The sequence below is a fragment of the Branchiostoma floridae genome, chromosome 16 (genome assembly GCF_000003815.2).
Source record: "Branchiostoma floridae strain S238N-H82 chromosome 16, Bfl_VNyyK, whole genome shotgun sequence".
Classification (NCBI taxonomy): domain Eukaryota; kingdom Metazoa; phylum Chordata; class Leptocardii; order Amphioxiformes; family Branchiostomatidae; genus Branchiostoma; species Branchiostoma floridae.
Genome location: NC_049994.1, coordinates 13591935 through 13615829, shown reverse-complemented (window position 1 = coordinate 13615829; position 23895 = coordinate 13591935). Strand labels below are relative to the sequence as shown.

The window sequence follows — 23895 nt, the reverse complement described above, 5'->3', positions numbered from 1 at the left end:
AAACCTAATACAAACTGTTATCATGAGCAAATTATCAAGACATTTCAGCATAAATGAAGTTATAAGCCTTACATGTATTCATCCTTAATCTGGTAGTTGAGATTACATTTAGGTTAAACAATGTAATGGGTCTCATACCGGAGTTGGTCTCACCTGTGTGTTCGTACTTGTGCCTGAGCAGGGAGCTGTGTTTCTGGAAAACCTTGTCGCACAAGTCGCAGGCGTACAGCCCGTCCTCCGTCCGGGTGGTCCTATCCCTCCTCCTTCCCGGGGTTCCCGTGGAGAGGGCCGGCGAACCTGGAGAGCTGGCGGAATCACCAATATAGCCTGCGTGTGACAACCCAACAGTGGGGGAACGTTTACACAAAGGAAACAAACAACGGTGGACAAAACAAAAATCAGTGCAAATAACACTGATGTCTATACCTCCTAGGAGTCTTAGAAGAAAGTCCACCAAAACTGGCTCTTTAAAAAATAACAAACTGCAAACAACGACAGAGGGCTAACAAAAATCAGTGTGTAGACAACACTGATGTCTATACAGGAGTCTTAACAAAGGGGAAAGTCCACCAAACTAGTTCTTAAAAAATAATCTCTATTTTATTCAACAAACTACAAACGACGACGTTGAACAAAACAAAAATAATTGCAGAAAACACTGATATCTAAACAGGAGCCTAAGGGAAAAGTCCACCAAGACTGGTTCTTCAAATTATACTGAAAACTACAGTCAAACCTGCACAAGTGACCACCCGTACATAAAGACCACCTGGTAATGACATTTTGGTCAACTCTGAGATACTTTTTCCCATTGCCACAAGCATAAACAATCCTGTCTAAAGTGACCACCTGTCCACATGGACCAGATTTGATCTGTTCTTTGGGTGGTTTCTTGGGCAGGTTTGACTGTACACAATACAGGCACTTCCGTCTAAACATTAGCAAAGGGCAAACAAAACATATCTGCATATCAGCTGTCATTTCTTGTTCTGGTAATTATAAATCACAAAGGAAAATAAGTTGCAGACTGTGGATGTATGTATTTCATGTGTATTATTTCTTATCACAAAGACAGTAAAAGAGAAATGTCCTCTTACCAGGGTAGGTTCCGGATGGGGAGGGGGAGGGTATACTGGGCGAGCCTTCGGCAGTTTCTTGCGCCAGTGCTAGGGGGCTCTGTGTGTCTGGATCCATCGACGGGTGCATCGGCGAGGACGTCTGGACGGGCGTGACCGACTGTGTTGCCATGGGAACCCGACTGCCATTGTCGTAGACTCGTCTTCTCCCTCTCCTCCCGCGAGTGGGTGTGTCTAACCGTGGCCTCTTGGTGGAGAGGGTAGCTGCATTGAAGCCGGGAGTGAGGTAGGGGGAGCCAAGCCCGTTCAGAAATGCGCCAGTCATCGGGGAGGCTAGGAAGTCTATGTACCCGGGAAACGGCGCGGGGATACCGCCTTGGCCGAAGAACGGCAGGGCTGCGTAGTACGCAGCAGGGTTGGTAAGGAGGGGGTCGGGGATGGGCGCAAACATGGCACTTTTTCTTTTGTTGTAGATGGTGACTACGCTGTTGGGCTTGGATTTGGATGCCTCCGTCTTGGGAACAGTTAGGTCCATAGGGGCATCGCTGTCAGACTGTGGTTGCGCTTCTTCCTCTTTAGCGCAAGGGCTTTGCGTTCTGGGTATTTCTGCCTCTGTCGGTTCATTGTTCTCCCCTGGTTTGGTACTAGGTGCCGTTGCCTTTGCAGACAGGTTGAGCACCTCAGTTTCGCTGCCTGTCGTGCGCTCTGAGTCACCCGTCTTCTCGTCACCACCGCTGGGTTCATTCCGCTCGCGCATGTTCGCGAACCAGCTTTCCACAAAGTCTTTCGGCAGTCCCACAACGTTGGAGATTTTGATGAGCTCCTCCGGGGAAGGTTGTGCATGTAAGGCATAGTAGGCTTTCAGGACGGTCAAGTGCTCGCTCGACAGATCCAACTCAGACTTGGCTTTCTCTAAACTGCTCTGAAGGAACTGGCCCTGCAAGTCTAAGAGGTCAGGCTTAAACGACCTAGCCTGTTCGATCAGAGATGCTTCGGCGAGCTGCGTATTTTTCTGAAGTTGTGCGGCGGCGAGAATCTCCTCGTTCTGTTTGCACAGGTACCTTTCGTGCTGATGGAGCGGGATGGCGCCGGGAAAGGCCTCCCCACAGTATCTACAGGTGTAGTCCTTCATCTCCTTACCTGGGGTAAAGCTTCTCTCTCGGGGCAAGAAGGCTTGGAGGGCCTTGGCTTGGTTGAACTTCTCCAGGGTGTACTTTAGGATGTAGTTCGAAGCGCTAGTCGGGTCTCCTGCGTGAAATCCGTTCAGGTTTAGTGGCAAACGAGCCGCGTCGCTGAGAGACAGCGCTTCTGTCGCCAGAGACATGGCCTTGGCATTTTCCCTGATTTTTGACAGCTCGTCGCTGAGATTTCCGGCAGCGTTGTCGACCGCCCGGGGCCGCGTGTCCGGCATGGCGCCCGTCTCCTTCTGTTGCCTGGTTACCGTGTTCTCCACGATCTGTAGAACCTTCTTCACCTGGTTGATGTCGCCCTTCACGGGGCTCTCTGTCGAACTTCCTGAGCTGCTAACGTAAACGCCTGACGACGACGGGGAAATACTACTCCTGGAGGACATCGGCGGGCTTAGTGTGTCCAAAGGCTCTGTCTTCACCATAACCGGATTCTGTAAGGTTGACGGAGCACCTAGGGGTGGCGTGGCTGCCAGGAGTGACGGCAACGTCAGATTAAGCTGCGCCTGTAACAGCCCCGTGGAGCTGGCGTGAAGTCCGTTCGTGGCGGGGTTTGCGGAACCGTTGGGCAACGACACTGTCGGATTTGCAGCCGCCTGTGCCATGAGGAGGTGCATGCTGGTTGGTACGACGTTTGGCGGCATCTCGGCCGCCATCTTGTTCCGGAAGGAGATGAGCCCGATGCACTTCTTGCTGCTGATGTGGGAGCTGTAGGACCCGGAGTGTGAGAATCGCTTGTGACAGTTGGGGCACTCGTAGGGTTTCTCCCCGCTGTGGATTCTCAGGTGCTCCTTCAGGTGGTGCTTGTACTTGAAGGCCTTCCCGCACTCGTGGCACTTGAACTTGCGGTTCCCGCTGGTGTGCGTCAGCATGTGGCGCTGCAGGCGGTAGATGTTCACGAAAGCCTTGTTACATCTCTCGCAGACCTGAAATGATGATGAGACAACTGGTTTATTAGATAAACAACACACTAAAAGATATGCAACACATCCTCGTAGCCTAGGGCTAAATTGCAATGTACTGTTAGAACAGGTGCGATCCTTCATCTTCTACTGTCTCAAAAAACCCAAGTCAAACCCAATACCGGTAAGACACATTTTAGAGTTAGCCTTTAGACTTGGGTAGTCGCTTACTATGATTTTTACCAAACGTCTGCCTGTCATTTTTTGTCACTTGCAATTAGCCCACAGGCAAGAATTTGCAATTAACTTATATATTGATACATAATAACACATGTTAAGATCACCTGGGAAGAAAGCTATTTACATTAAAGGTCTTTGACAGACATTCTGGAGGTTAGAACAGTATGGCAAAGTGATGTTTATGAAGCGAAATACATGACATAACATTTGTACTGACCTGGTCGCGCCCTGGTTTGTGCGACGCCATGTGTCGCTCCAGCTGAGACTTGTACGCAAACGTGTAGTTGCACTCGTTGCAGGCGTAGCTACTGTCCGTTCTCTCATGGCGGTACTTGATGTGTTCCTTCAACGATGTCAACCGCTTGTAGCCTCTGTCGCAGTACGGACAGGACAACAGCTGATCTTCCAACATATTCCGAGCTGGAAAACATGTACAAATTGTTTTAGTTAACAGACAGAAACAAAATGGTTACAGCCAGAAATGAAACGCAAAGGATAGAGCTGTGCGAAAGTCACCACATCTGCCAGGCCAGTGATTCCAAACTACCCTCATTTCGGAAAGTGGAACAGTCCAAAAGTTGACTTGCTCTAATGAAAAGAAGCATTTGGGCTGCGCCACTTGGAATGAAGGGGAGTTTAGGTACACTGGTGAAATGCTGAGGAGAGGATATCCACCCAAAGTGTTCAGAGTCAAGTGAAGAAGAACACCATATTGCAAGGATCACCTTAAAAAAAGAGATTTATATAGTTTATTGACAAGTTGAATAAAATCATTGATAATCAAAGGGATGAAGAAGGAAAAGTTTAGGGATTCAGAGGAACCATCAACCGTTCCTGGAATGGAAAATGCATACAGCAGGAGTTTGCCCTGGAAGAGAGAAGTTGAGAAGTGCTTGCCAAAGTACTGCAGTTGGCGTAGACTGGACTGAACACTTCAGTCTCGTTAACAAATGCTGTTTTAGAATCGTAGACTCAACTTTGGTACTCGATAAAACTAATTATCCACGTAGTAAAAATTTTGTCACTTTGAATTCTTTTAATAACATAAATAGACATAACAGATGTATGGAGCTGCAGATGTTAGTTTACTTGTCGTCAATTAGCCGGGAATTAGACATAGCATAATTTGTAGGGATTCTTCTATCTGCCAAAAGCAGTCCAAGAATACCTCACTGTTATTGTTTGAGGTTCTGTGTTGTAGTTGTAGAAACAGACAGTGGCAAAACTGACACTTTTGTAACAGATTGTTACAGAAAGTTTCTATTTTTCTTCTTCCAGGAAACACTTTGTGTGAGGTTCGTTGTTTGTAGTTGAAGAAACAGACAGCAGTAAAACTGACTCTTTTGTTACAGAAAGTTTCTATTTTTCTTCCAGGAAATGATTTGTGTCTTTAGCATGTTTTGACACTGACACCTTGACACTTTTGTGTTGGAAGAAGTTTAGCATTGTACTATGATTGTACTACCAACACAGATGAGCTTCCATGATACTTTGGCAATGTTGCAAACAAGACTGAAGTGTTCAGGAAACTATGTCAAAGATGAAGCTTTTATCTGTCATACTTAACCTTGAAAACCCTTTATACTTAACCTTGAAAAGCCCATGAAAATTTCCCATCATGCAGCAGGATTGTGCAGCAAAGTTTGCCTCGTGCTTTTGTAACCATGCATTAAACTTGTGTGATTAAACCGTTCAAGGCGAACTGCAACCAAGGGAATTTCGCGTTTTTCTTTAAAAATTAAATTTTGATGGTCATAGTTTTAGTTGAAGGGAATTCTGGGTTATGATCTTGAAGAGAAATTGAGAGAATGTATAGGTGGTAATGGTATGAATAATATACTTTTCCAGGTATATCAATAATGGTTGGACATCCTAGTAACAAGATACATGATACAAAAGTTACTCAAGCAACTGGAAGGACTTCGCGAACAGTCAGAAGCGACCACCATTGCCAAAAGATGATGGATGCTATCTGAAACGTCTTGACTCAGTTCCCAAATCAACCAAGTTGCTTGAGTAACTTTCGAATTGTGTACTCTTTCTAGGCTCATTTGTAACAAAATTCCCTGGATTACAGCTCATATCGCCCAGGTTAGCAATGATTGGTTAGGTTAACAGCGTGGATTAGTCAGCTGCTGATCACATGACATGCATGATTGGTGCTGAGCTCTGCATGCAAACGTGCCTGCCACCACCACAACAACACTGCCTCTCAGTCTCTCACTCGACTACTTACGCTTGTTGACACTTTTTTCTGTGTTTTGGTTAGTGTGACACAGTGTTTGTTACACATGTTTACAACATCGTCACACACACTACAGTACGTGCGGTGGGTTTTCACAGACATGGGGACTACAACTCTGGCTCCAACATCCACACTGCAGAGTTCGACGCCATCATTACATCACATGATGTGATGGTTTCTACCGCTGAGAGAGAAAATATGGTTAACAGTTAACTTGTACTTTACTAGATCATATCTGAAATAAATATCAATATTTTCCATATAGGTATAAGAAAACCAATTCAAAACTAGACTATTTGTTAACATCAACATCATAGGTTTCCATAGACCTTAAGATAAATTGAAATTAAAAAAATCCATATTGCACTGGTGTTCTATCCACTACTACATAACACATACATCCCTATAAAAGTTTTTAAATCAAAACAGTCTGAAACTATTTGTGTGAACAAACAATCAAGGTACACACTTCCTTCTCTGACTCTGCTTTCATGTAGCAGTTGATTTTCCAGTGCAGTACAATTTCGTTAAATCTGATGAGACAAAAATCAGTATTGCCCAAATTTTCGACTCTTAAACTCCAGTCTTTGTCATGGACTTCCCGCAACTTATGATCCTCTGCGTACTGATTGACATGTTCTATATATCTTCATAACATGACATCACAGAAGCTTACTATTCTTTGACAAGACTGGAGTTAAAAATTTGGGCGAGTCTAAGTTTTGTGCAACAAATTACAGTCAGGAGGTGTCCTTTCTTTATAATCATATGTCAATCTTAAACTGCAGACTCACTTCCGTTGGCAGGTGCATGGCCGACCATCGGATCGTCTGCAGACTCAGGGTAAACGATGGCTGTGTCGCTCCTATTGGCGTACTCCCGAATGTCGTGTTCCGCCTGCGTGCCATCCCCGGCTAGCTCGTCTGTACGGTGGGGGGTCCCCGGGGTAGGGGGGTTGGAGTGGTCTGGCGTTCCCGGGGTACTGGGGGTCGTGGAGATGTCATCGCCAGCTGGGGAGAAACAATTTTTAAATTAACTTATTATCAAATTTTCCCCCTTTCTATTGCAGTAAGATACAAGCCATTGGATATCTCATTTGAACCAATGCTTAGTTTATTTATGGCCTCATTCACTAAAAAATAGAGCCAGTAATAAAAGAATTCCATTGCTGAAAGTGAAATACGTACTTTCAATCAAATTTCAGTCAAATTTCGAGCAAGCAAAAAGTTGGTCCGGGCTAGTAAATTTTCTTTGTACCTGCCGGATAGGACAAGTGCATTTAAGAAAACTTGTCCAACCCTGGAACTTAGTGTTGCTTTCAAGAACTCACCTGGTGACTGGACAGGTGTTCCGTTCTCCATGTGTAAACTGTCGTCCAATCGCTGGTCTGGTTCGTTGTCGTCCGCCACTCCGGAGTCAGACATGTGGGCGGTGCTGCTGGCGTCGGCATCATCTAACACAGCACCTTCGTCTTCCTCTTCCTCGTATTCTGCTGGTAAACAACAACAACAACAATAAATAAATAGATAAACAACTGTACATGTCAGCATTGTCTAGCATATCACCCTCGCCTTCCTCTTCCTCGTATTCTGCTGGTAAACAACAACAACAACAACAACAACAATAAAGAAATAGATAAACAACTGTACATGTCGGCATTGTCTAACACAGCACCTTCGTCTTCTTCCTCGTATTCTGCTGGTAATCAACAACAACAACAACAATAGATAAATAGATTAACAACTCTACATTAGCAACAAAGAAGAATAAGTTATGTTTTGTTTTGTTTTGTTTGTTTTGCATACCTGGTAAAATGCCTCTTGGCATAACAGGTCAGGTTTGTACTGAAGAGTACAGTGCAAGGCTAGAGACCACCTCTAGGCACTGAGTTAAGTATACCTTATTCAAGGGTCACCAAGTGAAGTAACAGGGCCCAAACTGTTAAAGGCCACCTCAAGGTTAAATGTAGGACTGGAACAGCATTTCTTTTTCTCAATCATAAACATCAAAACTGAGACAAGCGCGACTCACTAAGACTGAGGACTGACTGACCAGGGGTTATGAAGGCTGCTTGGGAAATTCTATTATATGTACAATGTAGGCTGGAACAGTTTTGGTCTACTCAAACTGGGAAATTAGAGATTGTTGTTCAAAATCAACAACAAAATTGATAACATTATATCCAATCTATGCCAGAAATGCCCCCAAATATACTCCTTGGGGTGACGTTATACAGGTAACTGGAAAACGTAATGTATTCAGGCCCTTCCAGTGCTGAGAAGTTCACGTCCATCTACCTACCATGACCAGGTAAGACAGAACTCACTTGACGAGTGTTCCTAAAACAGATCTAACGACAGATGACATCACAGTAGCATCATTATCTTCTCCATCTTCCTCCTTGGCGCCCCATTTTCCCAACCTGAATTATTCAGACCCGATCTAATCCAATTAAGTTGTGCCAGGTGTGCCATACACGTCTCCATTAAAGGGGAGGGGAGTTTAGATATGCATGACAGCAACTCACATTTACCTCTGGTCTGATCCGACGAGAAACAAAACACAGAAAAGCACAAAATAAGACACCAAAGGAAAACAGTTCTGTTGAATTATCCACAACATATCTAGTAGACCATATCAATTTTGATACATGTTACACTTGTCTTCAGACTTATTCCCACATCACTGATGAAAGATACAAATAGTGGATATTATCTGAAACATCCGACTCTTTAAAAGATTTACCATTACTTGATTTTCTTTGTATTACAACTTGCAACTAATGTTCACCTGGATGTTTAACCTTGATCAGTGTGTTTATTCTATCCGTTATCCAAGCACATCAAAACAGTGATGACAAGGGTTAAAAAGATGGCTACTCTCCTTTCCTTGTATTATTGTGACCCAGTTTTCAAAGGAAGCTGTGAAGAAACAGGCCAGCTTAATTGTAATGCAGGAGGAAAACATGCCGATATAATTGGGGAGAGCAGCGCTGAATGGATAGGTGATTAGATTAAGCCGCTCACCTGATGCCGAAGCGACATGGGTGACTTATTCGCTGACGCTGATTCGAACAATCCCACCTTCACCTGGCATTTGTCAGAGCCTATGGAATTCTTCACTCCTCACTGTACACATTAATTCAGTTCTACCTGACTAGTTGTGGATTATGGTAAACAATGTAATGTATTTTCCTTTCTTTGGCCGTACGAATTGTATTTCTTGTTCTGCGAGATAACTCTACTAAATTTTTCAATTTCAGAAAAAAAGATTGCATCCCTTGTTTAACCTTCACGTTGCCAAGCTCTACTATAACCAATAGAAAGTTTGTCCATAGATGGCTAGCTTACCTGTGAGAATCCCAGTTCTAAATCTAACAAAAAGATGACATAAGAGAAAAGTTTACGATGCAATCCTTTATGTCTTCTTTGGAAAACTATGCCCCTATCAGGCCAGTTCACCTTTTTCCAGCTGAATAACTCTGTAACAACCAGACCTGTGGTAGCCAAAAGGCACTCAAGGTTTTACACAGAACCTATGAATGGAACTGACAAGGCCTTCACATTTGTTTCACAGTGAATGATACAATGTTTTAAACTTTGTTGGCACCAGTGGGGTCAGCAACAGTCTACACTGACAGGAAATGTCTGCCGCTAATCTGCTGCAGCACTCTGATTGGACAGGCGTGATTCAATCACCAGCACACCTGAGCGCGCAGGGGAGGCAAGGTGGCGGGGTCAAGGTCACAAGGTCGCACTACACTTCCTCTGGCAGGGAAACCGTCATGGGGAATTCCGAGGAACCAGGAATTCCTGGGACAGGAAGGGAAACCGGAACGACGTGACTCACTTTTCCCCCACGGGCACACCTTATTGTTCAGACAGATGGAGCATTCACTGACTGCAGTAACACCTGGAATGGGTGGGGAGGGGGGCAGATCGAACAACGACTGTGACCTTGCAACTCAGCAAGACATAACTTCTGTAAAATCTTACCACAATTTCTGGCTTCAACCTTATTGTTCAGACAGATGGAGCGTTCACTGACTGGAGTAACACCTGGAAGGAGTGGGGAGGGGGGAGTAGGGTTCTAAACGACAATGACTGTGACCTTGCCGCACAGCTAGAAATCACCTCTATAAAATCTTACCACACTTTCTGGCTGCAACCTTATTGTTCAGACAGATGGAGCGTTCACTGACTACCCTCTAAAGAGGGTAGGGAGGCACAGAGTTCCAAACAACAACGGTAACCTAGCCAAACAGCAAGAAAGCACTTCCGTTCCCTTAATTACACCTTTATCAGAATTTCCAGCTGTAGTCTTACCCTTTAGACAGGTAGTAACACCTCTGTGATGATCATGCATGAGGGAGTGGAGAGTTCTAACCAGCAAGTGACCTTGGCATACACAAAGCATAAGATGCTGTGACCTCTGTAAAATTGTGATATACCTTAGCTGTTGTATATAACACAAGCCCTGCATACCTGTATCGGCATTGTTCCAACTTCCAACAGCTGCACAATACGTCATTAACCAATCATAACAGGGGTGACAGCGAAAGACGGTTAAAATGACGGATGGGTTGCTTGGCAACCGCGGAACACCACTGATGAGGTAGCGTCCCTTTTGACATCATGTTTATGGCCCTATCATACCTGCACACTGGGAAATCTTCCTCTCCTAAGTGCCTATAACATAGCATTGGGGGGAGTAATATTTTACATAGGATTGTGCGTGTAGTTGAGGTGTATGGTTGGCAATCACACAAAAACTGGCTGGTATACCTTTACCAGCATGGCTGGCACAATGGAAGTATGATTAAGTATACATAAACTACAGAGGATTGTCAGCCTCTATGTTGCGGTGGGACACACCTAGACTGCCAGCAATAATTTACATCTTAATTCTTTCCAATTGAATCAGAAATCCTTGAAAGGAATAAACCAGTGTTCACCTTGACTGAAAATGTAGTCAAAACTGACATGATTGGTTGCAACAATGTCACTTCCCACGGTAACTATAATGTCTGTCTTTTTCAGTAAAAAAAAGTACCAGGAGTATTGGGAATTGACAAAGTTTGGGGTTCAAATCATCTGTAGTTCCTCATTTATTTGTCCATCTGTGAACAGTCTTTTCCAACTTTTATTACAAAAACTTCGCTGTGAACACCCCTATATGAAGTCCTCGTTGGTTTGTCCCTAACCTTCCATAACAATACAGGTGTATGTAACCTTGTTAAAGGTGAATCAGATGCACCTAATTTCATCACTCTCCACACAATCTCTCAATCAGCTGCCTAGACCATCTGCCAGCCTACATAATGGCACCCTTGGCGCCGCTAAAAACCTCTGTGATAAAATTCAGAAGCTAACAGTCATCTTTTCCCTAGGTGTTGATTCAGTCATTGTAAACTTGCAGGATTGATGAAGTGGAAAATGATACAGTTATTTCATAGCTTCACAACTACAACATTGACTGCTTGTATAACCACTAGCTACTATAATCACAAAGGCAGGTACCTTTAAAAGGGTAATGGTAAACATCTAGGTAAATAAAAATACCTGGATGCCCAGGATGCAACTAAAAACCTCTGTGATAAAATTCTGGAGCGAACCGTCATTTTTCCGTTAGTGCTGATTCATCCATTGTAAAAAATGAAGTGGAAAATGATAGTTATTTCCTACCTTTACAACTACAATATTGACTGCTTGTATCAAACCACTATGGCACTAGCTACTATGATCATATAGGCAGGCACATTTATGAAGGTTAGACATGATATAAAGAAACAAGTCAATCTCTACAACCACATAAGATAGTGATACTGCTTCCGGATGTTTCGAGTGACATCCATCACTCTTCTTCAGCATCACTAGGATGAACTTTTAATACAACAAATCAATACTAGTACATGTGATGTAGCTGGCAGATATTTCCTAATTGAAGTAAAATTTATCACTTACGAGCTAAATTTAAAACTAGACCTCCGAATTGACCTTTATGTTCAGGTTAATATGAAAACCAAAGAAGGCTTTAATCAATTAACTAACGCTTGTTCACCTTAATCCATGGGGTAACCTATATTTGTTGTTTTTAAAATATATTTTGAGATTTCAGGTCAACAACATGGGTTTCAAATGTCAACATTTTCAAAATATTGCAATGTGAAAGTACCTTCCATCGACTAAACGATCCCCAAATACCACTATCTTTATATAACGGATATAGGCACCTGTTAGGTAATATTTCACACCTGCAAAACAGACCTCAGAATTGATCTTTTTGTATGAACAGAAAAAAATTATGAAACTACTAATCGCATTAGTATCGCCCTCTCCTCTGTAGGGATGACATCATAACTTCTGTAATCAGCTTGCAGAAGCAGGTAATCACAAAACATCATCTCATCAGCCAGCGATCCCCACAGCAAGACCAACCCACTGATACCCACGGCAAGACCAACCCACTGAAAAGGCACCGGATTTGAGAAAACCGGATTTTACTTTCAAGCTAAGGGGGATCAGCTATCCTATTGATGGTGGTAACTCGATTATGCTTAGGCCACACCAATTTTATTTGTTGTTTCTCGGATTCACCTGCCCATTCTTTTTATCATTTTCAAATAAAGAAAAATTAAGTACTAAGATGTTCTGCTCACAAAGCTGTAAATATTGCCATTCAGAGCCACATACACATAATTTCAGTCTAAAAGCAATGCCTTTTAGTCAGAACATTGGTAACATATCAAACAAGGGCTTCACTGCATAAAACGTGCCATTGAACTCCTCAGGCTGTAAATGCTTGTAAATAAAGCTGTATATCTTCACCTCAGATCTTTTGAAAAAATTTCTTATTTTTTTCTAGACCTGTCTGTCCAATTTTTTTTTTTAAATCTGAGAAGCAAGAAATAAATTTGGGATAGCCAAATTTGATTATGCTTATGGGGTTGTCAGAAGGTGAACAGAGTAAATGTACAGGTAGGAGTGAGGGCAGACTGGCTCACAGGTGGTGTCTCACTGATGGAAAAGCTAACCTGATTAGCGACAGACGAACCAAGGCATCCACAGTTACGATTAGATTTAGGCATCATGCGTCAACGCTTGATTGGAGAAGTGGAAAATTTGTCCAATTAACGGATATTTCTGGAGGTGTTGGAAAAGGCAAAGGTGAACCTTTTGTACCATATTGGATTGGTGATGTTCTATGCTCGTGAAAAATTGCAGCTTTAAAGCTTTGAAATACTGGCAAAAGAGCTTAGACTACATTTTTTTGTTCTTGTGGATAGTGTGGAAATAGCAAAATAGAAATTCAAAGAAAAAAAAATGTAACATATTTTCAAAAGCTAATGCTAAACCAAATTCCACTGCATTTGACCTAAGGTAAAAGGAAAGCATGACACCTTTTAGCCTATAAAAGGACCAATAAAATAATGCGATATTATCAGCTATAAACTTGTTTTCGAAGGGACAACAAAGTGAAAAACCATGTTCCCATAATTCTACACCTGTAGTAATTCAATTCTATATTTAGACCTGAGACCTCAGACCCTCTTGCAATTTTGAATTATGCTAAATAAATTGATCTCCAAGGAGGGATAACTAATCAAATATTGACAAAAACAAGGCTTATCAATCATCAAAAAGCTCTTAAAAACTCGTCTTTACTTTCTATATTTTCGTAAAATAATGATAATACCTTGGCAACATATAGGTACTAAAAACATTAGTTTCATTCAAGAAGAAAGATTAAAATTCAAAATAAAACGTGCTATAGTTGATACAAAAATACAATGGTAAAAATACTAAAATTCCAATTATTTTCACACCTTTTTACAGTCTTTTTCCCCTCCCTACTGCTGCTCACACAAATCACCATTACACCAAACAGGAGGGTTATAAAACAGCGACCCGTAGACGTGTTCAGGTCGTTTTATCATTAACCCCTTTGGAACATTCTGGGTCAGCCTACAAAAGAGCTGCCTCGCTCCCTCTGATGACTTTACCTTTACAATCCTCTTCTTACCTATTAATCATACATACTTAGACAGGACCCCTGACACCGCCCTTATTATGCCAGGTGAGTCCATCACTAGGTAGATAGTTATGTACCTAGATTAAGTGTCAGCGAGACATAAAAGACTGTCTGATCTCCTGTGTGTATCATACCTGTGTAATTAATCTACCTTTCAACCAACAAAAAGCGACCTTAGAAACTGGCTACATGTATTATAGTTCACATATCAAAGGTTTCACTATCGTACAATAAATGCGGTCCAAAAGAAAGCAAAATACAAAGTAGCTTTCACATGTGATCAAAGGTTATACATTGTAATAGATAAGGTCCAAAAGAAAGCAAAATACGATGTAGATTCTTTTGAATACCATCCTATGAAATATGATAAAAATTCAAATGATTTGATCTACATTCCTTTCATTGCAGATTTAGATTAAACTACTTTCCTGCAATTGTAACATACAGTTAGGAGGATTCCATTGTCAGTTGTGAAAATTCTAGAAGGCTTTCCTGCCTTGTGCCATTGAGATCTGACAAGGTGAGCCTGAGAGGTCCGAAAGGTTGTCCATCCTCCATTCCAGTAGGATCACCTGGGCGCTGCGATGTCAGATACCTTGACACGAAAACGCGGACGTATCGGAAATGGCATAATGATTCCCCCGGCACGGTCGATCCAAGGAAATCCACGTTCAATGAAAGGTCCCCAAGGGGGCCGACCGTCGCTGCTACTGCTTGGGTTGCCAATATTTCCCCTTGCAATATAATATCCAAGGGAAAGACTGGTTGTACAATTTGGCTTAGGTGTTGGCCAGTGAAATACTTCTTCAAAAGGTTGCATGTTGAGCAACCTGGAGTAAAATTAGGCTACATATTGTTCACACTTCCATCTGCACATCTTTAGATGATGTTATGTTACCTAACACATAGAAAAAAATAAAATAAAACGTTGTCCTACTCCTATAAAAAGCTCTCAAAACTGTTGGAAACCCTGTTTTCCATCTAAAATTTGATAGTTTAACTTATAATTGGTCACTGTCTCAAACAAGTTTGCCCAAAGTGACTAGGTCTATTTCACACAAGTCTATAAGTATAAGACCATGTGGCATCACTTAAGTTTACACTTCCAGGTAAAAATACCTGCAATACAAAATTACTAAAACATCTCGTTTTGTTAACTGTTACACATGCTATATCTTTTATCAGACATTCAGAGACTGGTTGGTACATTATACCAATATAGTACCAAGATTCCCCATATTTCTGATGCTGGTCACACCGGAAAGTTTTGACTTCAGCATTTTTTGTCGTTCAATACATGGATTACTTGAACTTGGATATGTTACAACAAAGGGAGTACAATAAGAGCTCTAGGGAGTAGAGATACTAACAAAAAAGATGATAAATTGATTGAAGTATCTAGGCGATTATTATGGAAAGGTGTGTGGCATATGCAATAAAAAACTAAGATATTTTTATTTTAGTCTTAATCTAGATGATTATGGAAAGGTGTGTGACATATGCAAGATATTCTTATTGTTAGAACTTGGCTCACACTGCGTCAACCGTTCTCTTGTGGATAAAGTATGAAGTATGATTATGAAATACAATAACTGTGTATAAGTCTTTTTATCTATCTTAAAATTACCTCTCTAGTACAGGATATTAAAAAAAATCAACTTTTCAATCATTATCAGTACAAAACAAAACCTGAATGTGATAAATTCATGCCATACAAAATTTCCATTGTTGTTCCATATAGAAATAGCTACACCTTGATAACAATTTGCCTCGGGCAAAACCAAATTATGCGCATTTGCTGTGACAAATTCAGCCCTTACCAGTGCTAATTACCTTACACACACAGGTGTGCTCTACAAATACTGGCACTTGACGATTCCATATCATCTATATTAGGATTTTGCATACGTAAATACAGATTATTGCATTTGCATGATGATCATACTTGCGAACGCCGCTCACAAAAGCTGAGTAATACCTTTGTGCGCCATTATTGACGAGTAAGCTCTTTGAATATGTACGCAGCACCGTACAGGACAATGGTAAATTTCAGGTCACACGGCCGACATCTGTTGTTCTTATACGAGGAACAGCCTGCCGTTTATAATTCCACGCGGCGCCAATCCACGCACGCACACCTTGCACACCTAGGACGAATGTTTGCCGGCGAACTCAACATCAATTTCCTAGTAATCTTCTGGACAGGTGTTACTAGGTATGACGGTGTATGCGTGCAAATAAAGCTCAACTTTCCCCCTAGCTATCCAGGAACATCACTTCCTCTTGTGATTCTGATCAAGGTCCTGGTTGCTGTTTTTTTTCCGCTGCCGTCTTGGTTTATTCTAGACGATTACAAATACCTCAGGGTATGTTAATAATAATACGATGTTTGATTGATAATGATGTTTTCGTCATTAACTTAAGGACGTTCTCCAACTCCAAGGCACTTGGAAAGAAGCCAATTTTACAACACAACCATTAGTTTTCGAGCATGTATCCTGTCTATAGACATTTCTACTTTACACTACTGTGAGTACTTTATCATGAACTATTACAACATCTTCACAAAGGTTGCACATCTCCATTATTCATCTACATGTGTGATGTCAGTGTCTGTGTTGTGTATCTGGTAAACTGTGACAAGGCACAAAGGTTCTAAAGTTGAAGTTAGTAAAAACATACTACGTGTAGATACACATGTAAGTTACAGGTAGGTTTTAATGATGACATCACAGTCTTTCCCTATGTTTCCAAGTGTAGTAGATTCCTAAACATGTGTATGGTAACGTGCAATAGCAGAAATTTTTACATATTCCAATGTCTTATCAGGCAAAGAAGTAGCAGCATTAATTGTACAGCTTTTTAAATTAGAGAACTTGTTTTATTCTTGTGCAAAATTAACAGATCCCTGTACTGAGAAAGTGTACCACATCACTTCTGAAAGCATCCTCATCCTACACCTACATCTAAGACAACAAAAAACACCTTTATCCTTTCGAGGGCCAACACATCAATTTTCCGTCTACCTGTTCCTGACAGGTGTAACAAAGAGGTGCGGAAATTGCCGTCAATTCCGCAGAGAACACATTCCGGTGACGCACGTTCAGTGAACTTGCGCGCACCTCCCTCTTCTCTATTTGTCCACACCTTCTGGCTATACAGAGCTCGAAATACCACCTGCATATGCAGGTTAGTGCAGGTAAAATTGGAGCTGTGCAGGTAATTCTGGTGTCTACCTGCACCTAACCTGCACTGGTCCATGTATTGGGTTTTATACATATAATGTAAATGTCCCATAATGTAGCTGTATATGGATTGTTACTAGCTGCATTGACTGTTGATGTCAGTGTAAAAGTGTAAAAGAAAAAATAGCAATGGTTCCTGAACAATTTTAGTATGATCCATACATCCTAAATTCAAAGTGGTGCAGGTAATGTTTGTCTGGTGCAGGTAATTTTCAACGTTACCAGCACCAGTGCAGGTACGCAGAAAAAAGTGTTTCCAGCCCTGCTATTTGTCCACACCTACTGGCCATAAATTCTGCCCTGGCTCCACGACGCCAGGTGTTACCACCGCCGGTGAATAATCGCCGCCTTTCAGAGGATCTCCAACCGGTATTTGTTTTCTGCGAAAAGAAATCCACTCAGGAGGGAGCGGACAGGTATCAGGCGCTCCGATCTCGGGTCGGCGTGTACCCGGGGGATTTATCGGGCTCGGGAACTGCCCCGGTTGTCAGTCGGGTGATCCTAACGTCCCCGGCAGGTATTTTCTGTCCATTTAGGTGAGGCGGGCGGGAGCAGAGTGAAAAGAGATGAGGAGAGATAGCCACCCGATTTGTCTTGTACCACTTATGGGTTAAAACAGACATCGCACGCGTGTCAGGCTTTATGATACAGCGATGTAACTTACTCAAGTTACTGTCCTATGGAGGTAATCTCCAAGCAGATCATACAATGGCATAACATAGTATCAAACTGGCCAAGGAGTGTAATCAGCCAAGAGGTGAGGTAGCAAAATACACTCCTAAGCCGGCTAAGCCAAGCTACTATCTTATGCTACCGAAGGATCTGCTTGGAGATTACTTTGGAGGGACATATAGAAGAACAAGGCATTTCTTGAAGCAAAGTCGTAGTTACTTCTTGGAAACTAGGTAATTACATAAAGGTTTTCTGTCATAATGTCAACTGTGATTCCACATGACAGCTCTTACTAGTCTGACTAAGAATAGTCCATTAGAATAAAGCTTGTGTGATGCTGTCAGGTAGGGTTTCTTTCCATACTCTTATTTCTTAGAAAAGAGCATCATCTACTCAACTATCTGCATGGCTAGTCACCACACATCTAAGGCCATATCAAGGTAATCTTAAGTTTCTTGGACCACAAAAAAAAACTATGTGCATAGAATTTGCCACAGGAAAATAGTCACAAAAACTGAGGCTCAATCATTTAATTTTTAAAGATTTGAAATAAGTCGTTGAAGAGATTCGTTGAAGAGATTCATTAGTCACGTATGTTCACAGTTAATAGGATTTTTCATCAATCAGTGACTGTATTAAAGGTAAGTACACGTACCTCCAAATTTTCGATGGCTATCAGTCCATCTTGATCACGGAGTGACCTAGTTCTCGCGAGAGTTGGGAGACTTGAAATAAGTCAGATTCAAGTTTTTCTCTTGGTCTAATGCTTTTGTTTTACCCTTTGTTTTCATCTTTGTTTCAACTGACATGGAGAAACCAAGAAACTAAATTGGTGTGGCTTAATCAACCCGGATGCCATTGGCACTAGGCATTATTAGCTCTGAACAATCACAAAAGCCGTGGGCAGCGTTTGTGCATTGCTGAACAAGCGATGCCGGTGTGCACAGGGCCGTCATTTCCGCACGTTTACCCGCGACTCACCGGCATGCATGTTTGCCGGATGCGGTCGCCGGGGTGATAGCATTTGCAAACGAGATTGGTTCATCGTCAAAGGGACCATCCCGGTGGAAGGAAAGGGGTAATTTTACCGTGTGGGCCGGTGGCAATCGCCAGGTGACAGACCCGTGGCGTCCTGGTATTCTGGCATAGGTAAGGATTTAAACCCCCAGGGAGACAGACTTAATGGCACATGTACAGGATCATTTCCTAGCAGTGGTTGCACAATGGGCAACCTGGATAACCTGGTAACAACTGTATAAGTTTTGGAACCTGTGTTAGTCGTGCTATCCTTAATAATCCTGTCGATGGGTTTATGGTGCATTGTATTTGTACCAATATTGTACCAAGATTCCCCGTATTCTGGCGTAGGTAACGGATGTTAACCCCCTGGGACACAGGCTTAATGACACATGTACAGGATCATTTCCCAGCAGTGGTTGCACAATGGGCAACCTGAATGGTTGCACAATAGGTAACCAGGTCCTGGTGAATACTTTACCCTTGCTATAGTGCAAAATTGTTATATCACTTGCAGCTATCCTACCATGCCAATTAAAAGTAATAAAACAGCAGACAAATGTCAGAGCAGAGTCCAAACTTCTCAAAAAGGACATTCCATGGACTGACAAATACTGGTCTATGTGGACAGGTGGTCACTACAGACATGGTATTTAATGCGTATGTGAATGGGAGCAATTATCTAGAGATGCACTAAAATTGAATATAGTCACATTGGCCAGGTGGTCCTTATGCAGAGGTGGTCACTTGAAACCTGATACATAGTTAACCCTTGCTTCAGGGCAACCTTTGGGTACCACAGGCAGGGATCCTACTATGCCATTTAAACTAGCAGGCAATTTTCTGTAGCACCTTGCAAATTACCTTCTTGCTAAAACAATAATAAGAATTAAGTTAACATTTCGTACATCAAACATTTTGACAGCCCAAAGAATGACCACATAAAGTAAACTATTGAAAGACACTATATCTATTAAGACTACTGGTAAGTTTTGATAGAAACTGATCGTACCACTGTACACTATCTTCTATATGTGAACGTCTAACCTACTGTCTGTTACCAAAAATAATGGAGACTGACTGACTGCCTGTTGAGTCACTTGCACACAAAAAGTGAATGAGATCATTTAGAGGTGACAATGACTTTGCAATGCCTGAACTTCCTGCATAGAGATGATCTCATCGCAACACACCCAGTGGTAAATCTTCATATCTCCAAGACAGTAAAAAAAGACGCATACATTCAAACCTGTCTAAAGTGACCACTTAAGGATATTTTTAAAAATAGGGAGATTTTTAAAATCGGCTGGAATCTTGGTGCTTGGGTCAATGGGGAAAGTTATCTAAAGGAGTTCACCAAAAAAGTGGCCATACTGGTTAGGTGTTCCTTATACAGAAGTGGTCACTTATCAGGTTTGACTGTATATCAATGGACAGGTAGTCCTAATGTAGAGGTGGTCATCTGTACAGGTTTAACTACATATCAATGACCAAGTGGTCCTCATGTAAAGGTGGTCCCCAGTACAGGTTTGACTATATCAATGGCCAGGTGGTCCTTACATAGAGGTCACTAGTAAAGAATGGTTTGACTGTCTATGGATGGTATTCCTTGGGCTAAACAAATCAAACTTGTTTAAGTGTAACTAGATAAATTTAAGAACTTGTTAAACAATGTTAGACAAAACAATTTAAAAACTAGATTTAAAACCTAAACCCAGTAATAAAATTTGTTTGGCCTCGTCTCCACTTGGTCTAAACCCTGTCAAGAAGAATCAGTCTAAAGAAACTTTCCTTTCAAGGTGTTAGTGTTTTACACTGAAGGCACATGTCAAAAATCACTTAGGTCCACACACCCTTAGAAATAACCTCTCAGAAAAGCGTGAATGTGCTGAGATGGGGTTGACCATTTGGATGTAGAGAGGTGAGCTACGTGGCTACTTAACATCAGAATGCTTTAACCCATCTTTCCATCAAGTCACTAGATATACATTCAACCAATGTTGCTTCACAAGGAACATTTGTAGTTGGTTCTGAAGAGATCAAATAGTTTTTCTCCTAACCAAGTTGCTTTGTACTGAACAATCATCATGGTAGAAATGTTTTTGAGGTGTCAGTCTGTGATCCATTCAACTGATGAAAAAAACCTGGATCTCTTACTTTGAGACTGAAGACAAAAGGTCATTGGCTTTCCCCTACTAAAAGTTATACAAAGGGCTACAATTCTTTTTTTCTGTCTTGGATTTAGAATATTCGATTTCAAATGAAACTACAGGCTGAAAGTCTTTATCTTAATTTGCTTGTCAATCAAAGAAATCCTCGGGAACTTTGAATTCCTTTATTGATTGTACGAAACCAACAAAACTACCAGTGCAAGAAGTCACCTTGAGCGCAGGCATTTGTTACTCTTTTTTACGGGTTGGTTGAAAAATGGCTTCGGAGTTCGACATGTCAGATCCAGTTGTCGGTACAGAGTTCTTTTTCACCTTTTGCTGAATGTCACCCCCATGAATCAACAACCATCACTCTAACCTTTCAACACAACACCGACGTTCCCCCACCATCCACACGATGATAAGCGATGTAAGGTCCACACCCCGATGTGTTATACATTACTGCAGGACATTTTATCAGCGTCGGAATCAGTCTATCAAACTGCATTACCACCTATTAACCTTAAGAAAAGTTAACCTTCCAGGCAAGAGCATACAGGTGAAAGTACTGCTCAACGGTCGGCTGGGTAACAGATGACTACTCGATGCCTTAACGCGGCGTCGGAGTCGCTACATCGTTGACATTTTCCTCCATTAACCTTCAGAAGTATCTTATTTGTAGATCTAACCCTGTGTTCGCCCGCTCCACATATATCACAGCCTCGCAGGTGACAGTACAGGAAGAGGGGAAACAGTCGGCTGGGTTGTAAATGGCTTGCTGTGGTCTTAACACGGTGTCAGAGCTGGTATATCGCGGCGTGTGAAGTGTATTAACCCCGGCTGATCTGCGTGTCATACCTTAAGTCCACGAAGGATGATGTACCGCCGAGAGGTAATGCGTCACCTCCACGTGCGCGATGCGAAATCATCGCCGCGAAAAATGTCCCCCCGCGGGAAAGTGGCCATCAAGACGAAGGCTATCAACTCGCAGGATCAAGGTGCCACAGTGTAAGTGGTTGGAAGGGGAGCGAGGCCAAGGTAGACAACTTTACTTACACATTAGTACCTCTCTGGGGACTATTGAGATTATGGAATGGAGGAGAGAGACATTAGGAGAGTGACAGAAAAAGATGACAACAGAACTCTGAAATGGCTAAACTTTTAAGTCATATTTTTGGAGTGTATTTGTTGTTAACAAATTAGGTAGTTAAAAAAAAAAGCTGAAACAGAATATGCAGCATTCTTAACAATTGTTCAGGTGAAGATCTCTTTATGGAATGGGGGAAAGAGACATTAGCAGAGTGACAGAAAAAGATGACACCTGAGCTCTAAAACTCTGTATCTAAAATGTCTTAACTTTTTAGTCATATTTTATGGAGTGTTTTGCTGTTTGCAAATTAGGTGCAGTCTAAGGAATAGGTTGAAATAAAATGCAGTACCCTTTACAAGTATTCAGGTGAATTTTTAATCCGTATATAACCAAAGCTATTAGCGTACCTTGGAGTGATGGGTTGGCAAGACAAATTTTCCAACAACCCTTACACCCAAGTCATCTACAACCCACACTTGCCTGCACAAAACTTTATGGCAAAAACTCGCTAAAAGTCAAAGAGGAAATGTGCCATTAATAATGGCAATCAAGTTGAAGATGAAGTACATGTAAAGAACAGATTTAGGGTACCTTTAAAACAGATGAAGACTACAGGTCATGATCATAGAGGTGTGTCTAGAATTTATGGCAACATTTTGGATCTGATAGCCTGATAAAAAAACTTCCAAGCAGAGTTCTGGCAGTGTGCTATTCTACTCCATTGAAAAGATAATGTTTTTCTTGATATCTTGATATCTTACATGTCAAACATGTGAAGCCATGGAAATATTTGGATACAAGAATTTGTTTCAGTGTCGAATTACTAATAAGTGTTAATTGGTCAGTTTTGGCAACAGAGGGCCATACCAGTTCAAATGGTTGGTTACAGAGTCAAAAAGATACTGCCGAATTTGAAGATTAACAAAAGGGAAAAGTCTACGGAATCAAAAAAAATACTGCCGATTATGAAGATCAACAAAAGGGGAAAGTCTCTACCTAATAAGCACATGCAGTTCTAGTTTTCTATACAGCCCTCTGATTTTGTCTTTTTGGCTTCATATTTGCTTAACGAGCAAAGGAATCAAATTGACGAAGCTGAAAAAACAGCTTGAAACACTGACACTGTGTGGTCCAGGTATCTACACAGCTATCAAACACACTAAAACCACTCAGACTTTTCGGATGTTCAAATCCCAATTCAGACGTGATCGCCCTGATGTTTGATTATGGAAGGGCAATGTGAAAAATTCGTGAGCCCGGACCTGAGTGTGTGTGTACAGCTGTCTCACACATCCAGCCAGGTCTGGACACCGCCAGTTGTGCAGCCTACACCTGTGCGGCAAAAACACCAACTGGCCCCCGCCAAAAATAAACCGACGGGGTTTAGCAAACCTTGGGAACGATCCGTGGACATAAAAGGTAAGCAGGACGGGCGGGGACGCCATTCCGATGTCGAGCGCTGGCCCCGAACGCTCGATCATTCACACACCAGTTGTCCTTTTAAAAAACTATCAAGGACAGGGTAATATCAACAATACATGTTTGATTACTCCAATGACAACAACTCTCCTTCTTCCTTTTAGTTTTACCAATTGTTTTTAACTTACAACTGTACACAAGAGCTGTAAAAAAAGAAAGCAACACCCTCGATCATTCACACACCAGTTGTTCGTTTAAAATAGCCATCAACTTGATCAACGACAGGCAAATATCAACAATACATTGTCTACACCAATGACAACAACACTTCTGATTCCTATTTCTAGATGTTTTAACTAACATTACACAAGACCCGTAACAAAATATAGATTTTCCTCATTAAGTATGCAAATTAAGTCCAAACTATGTAAATCTCTGCCAAAGATACCTGGATACTAAATATCATGGAAATCCATTGTTCTTATGCTCTGTTATGCTCCCTGTGAGATTTTGACAAACATCACAAGCTCTCTGCCTCCAAAAAACCCTAGTGTCCATGTCGAAAGATACAAAAACAAAGCACCATTGCACTTGATCATTTTGATCTTAATGAAAGACCTG

At 41.7% G+C, this 23895-nt stretch overlaps 1 protein-coding gene across 4 annotated transcripts in view; it reads right to left on the bottom strand.

Moving 5' to 3' along the window:
• Positions 1 to 23895, bottom strand: part of LOC118403090 (zinc finger E-box-binding homeobox 2-like) — a 64865-nt gene that overhangs the window by 3837 nt on the left and 37133 nt on the right. Inside the window, exons 3-7 of one of the 4 annotated variants that reach the window (XM_035801557.1) lie at positions 6981 to 7142; positions 6445 to 6660; positions 3623 to 3825; positions 1098 to 3189; positions 154 to 327 (exon numbers count right to left, since the gene is read on the bottom strand). In XM_035801557.1, the coding sequence (XP_035657450.1) occupies positions 154 to 327; positions 1098 to 3189; positions 3623 to 3825; positions 6445 to 6660; positions 6981 to 7142 (2847 nt within the window). Of the gene's footprint in view, positions 1 to 138; positions 328 to 1097; positions 3190 to 3622; positions 5299 to 6444; positions 6661 to 6980; positions 7143 to 23895 lie in introns of those variants that run through there. The other 3 variants (XM_035801555.1, XM_035801554.1, XM_035801556.1) reach the window with 3 other exon arrangements.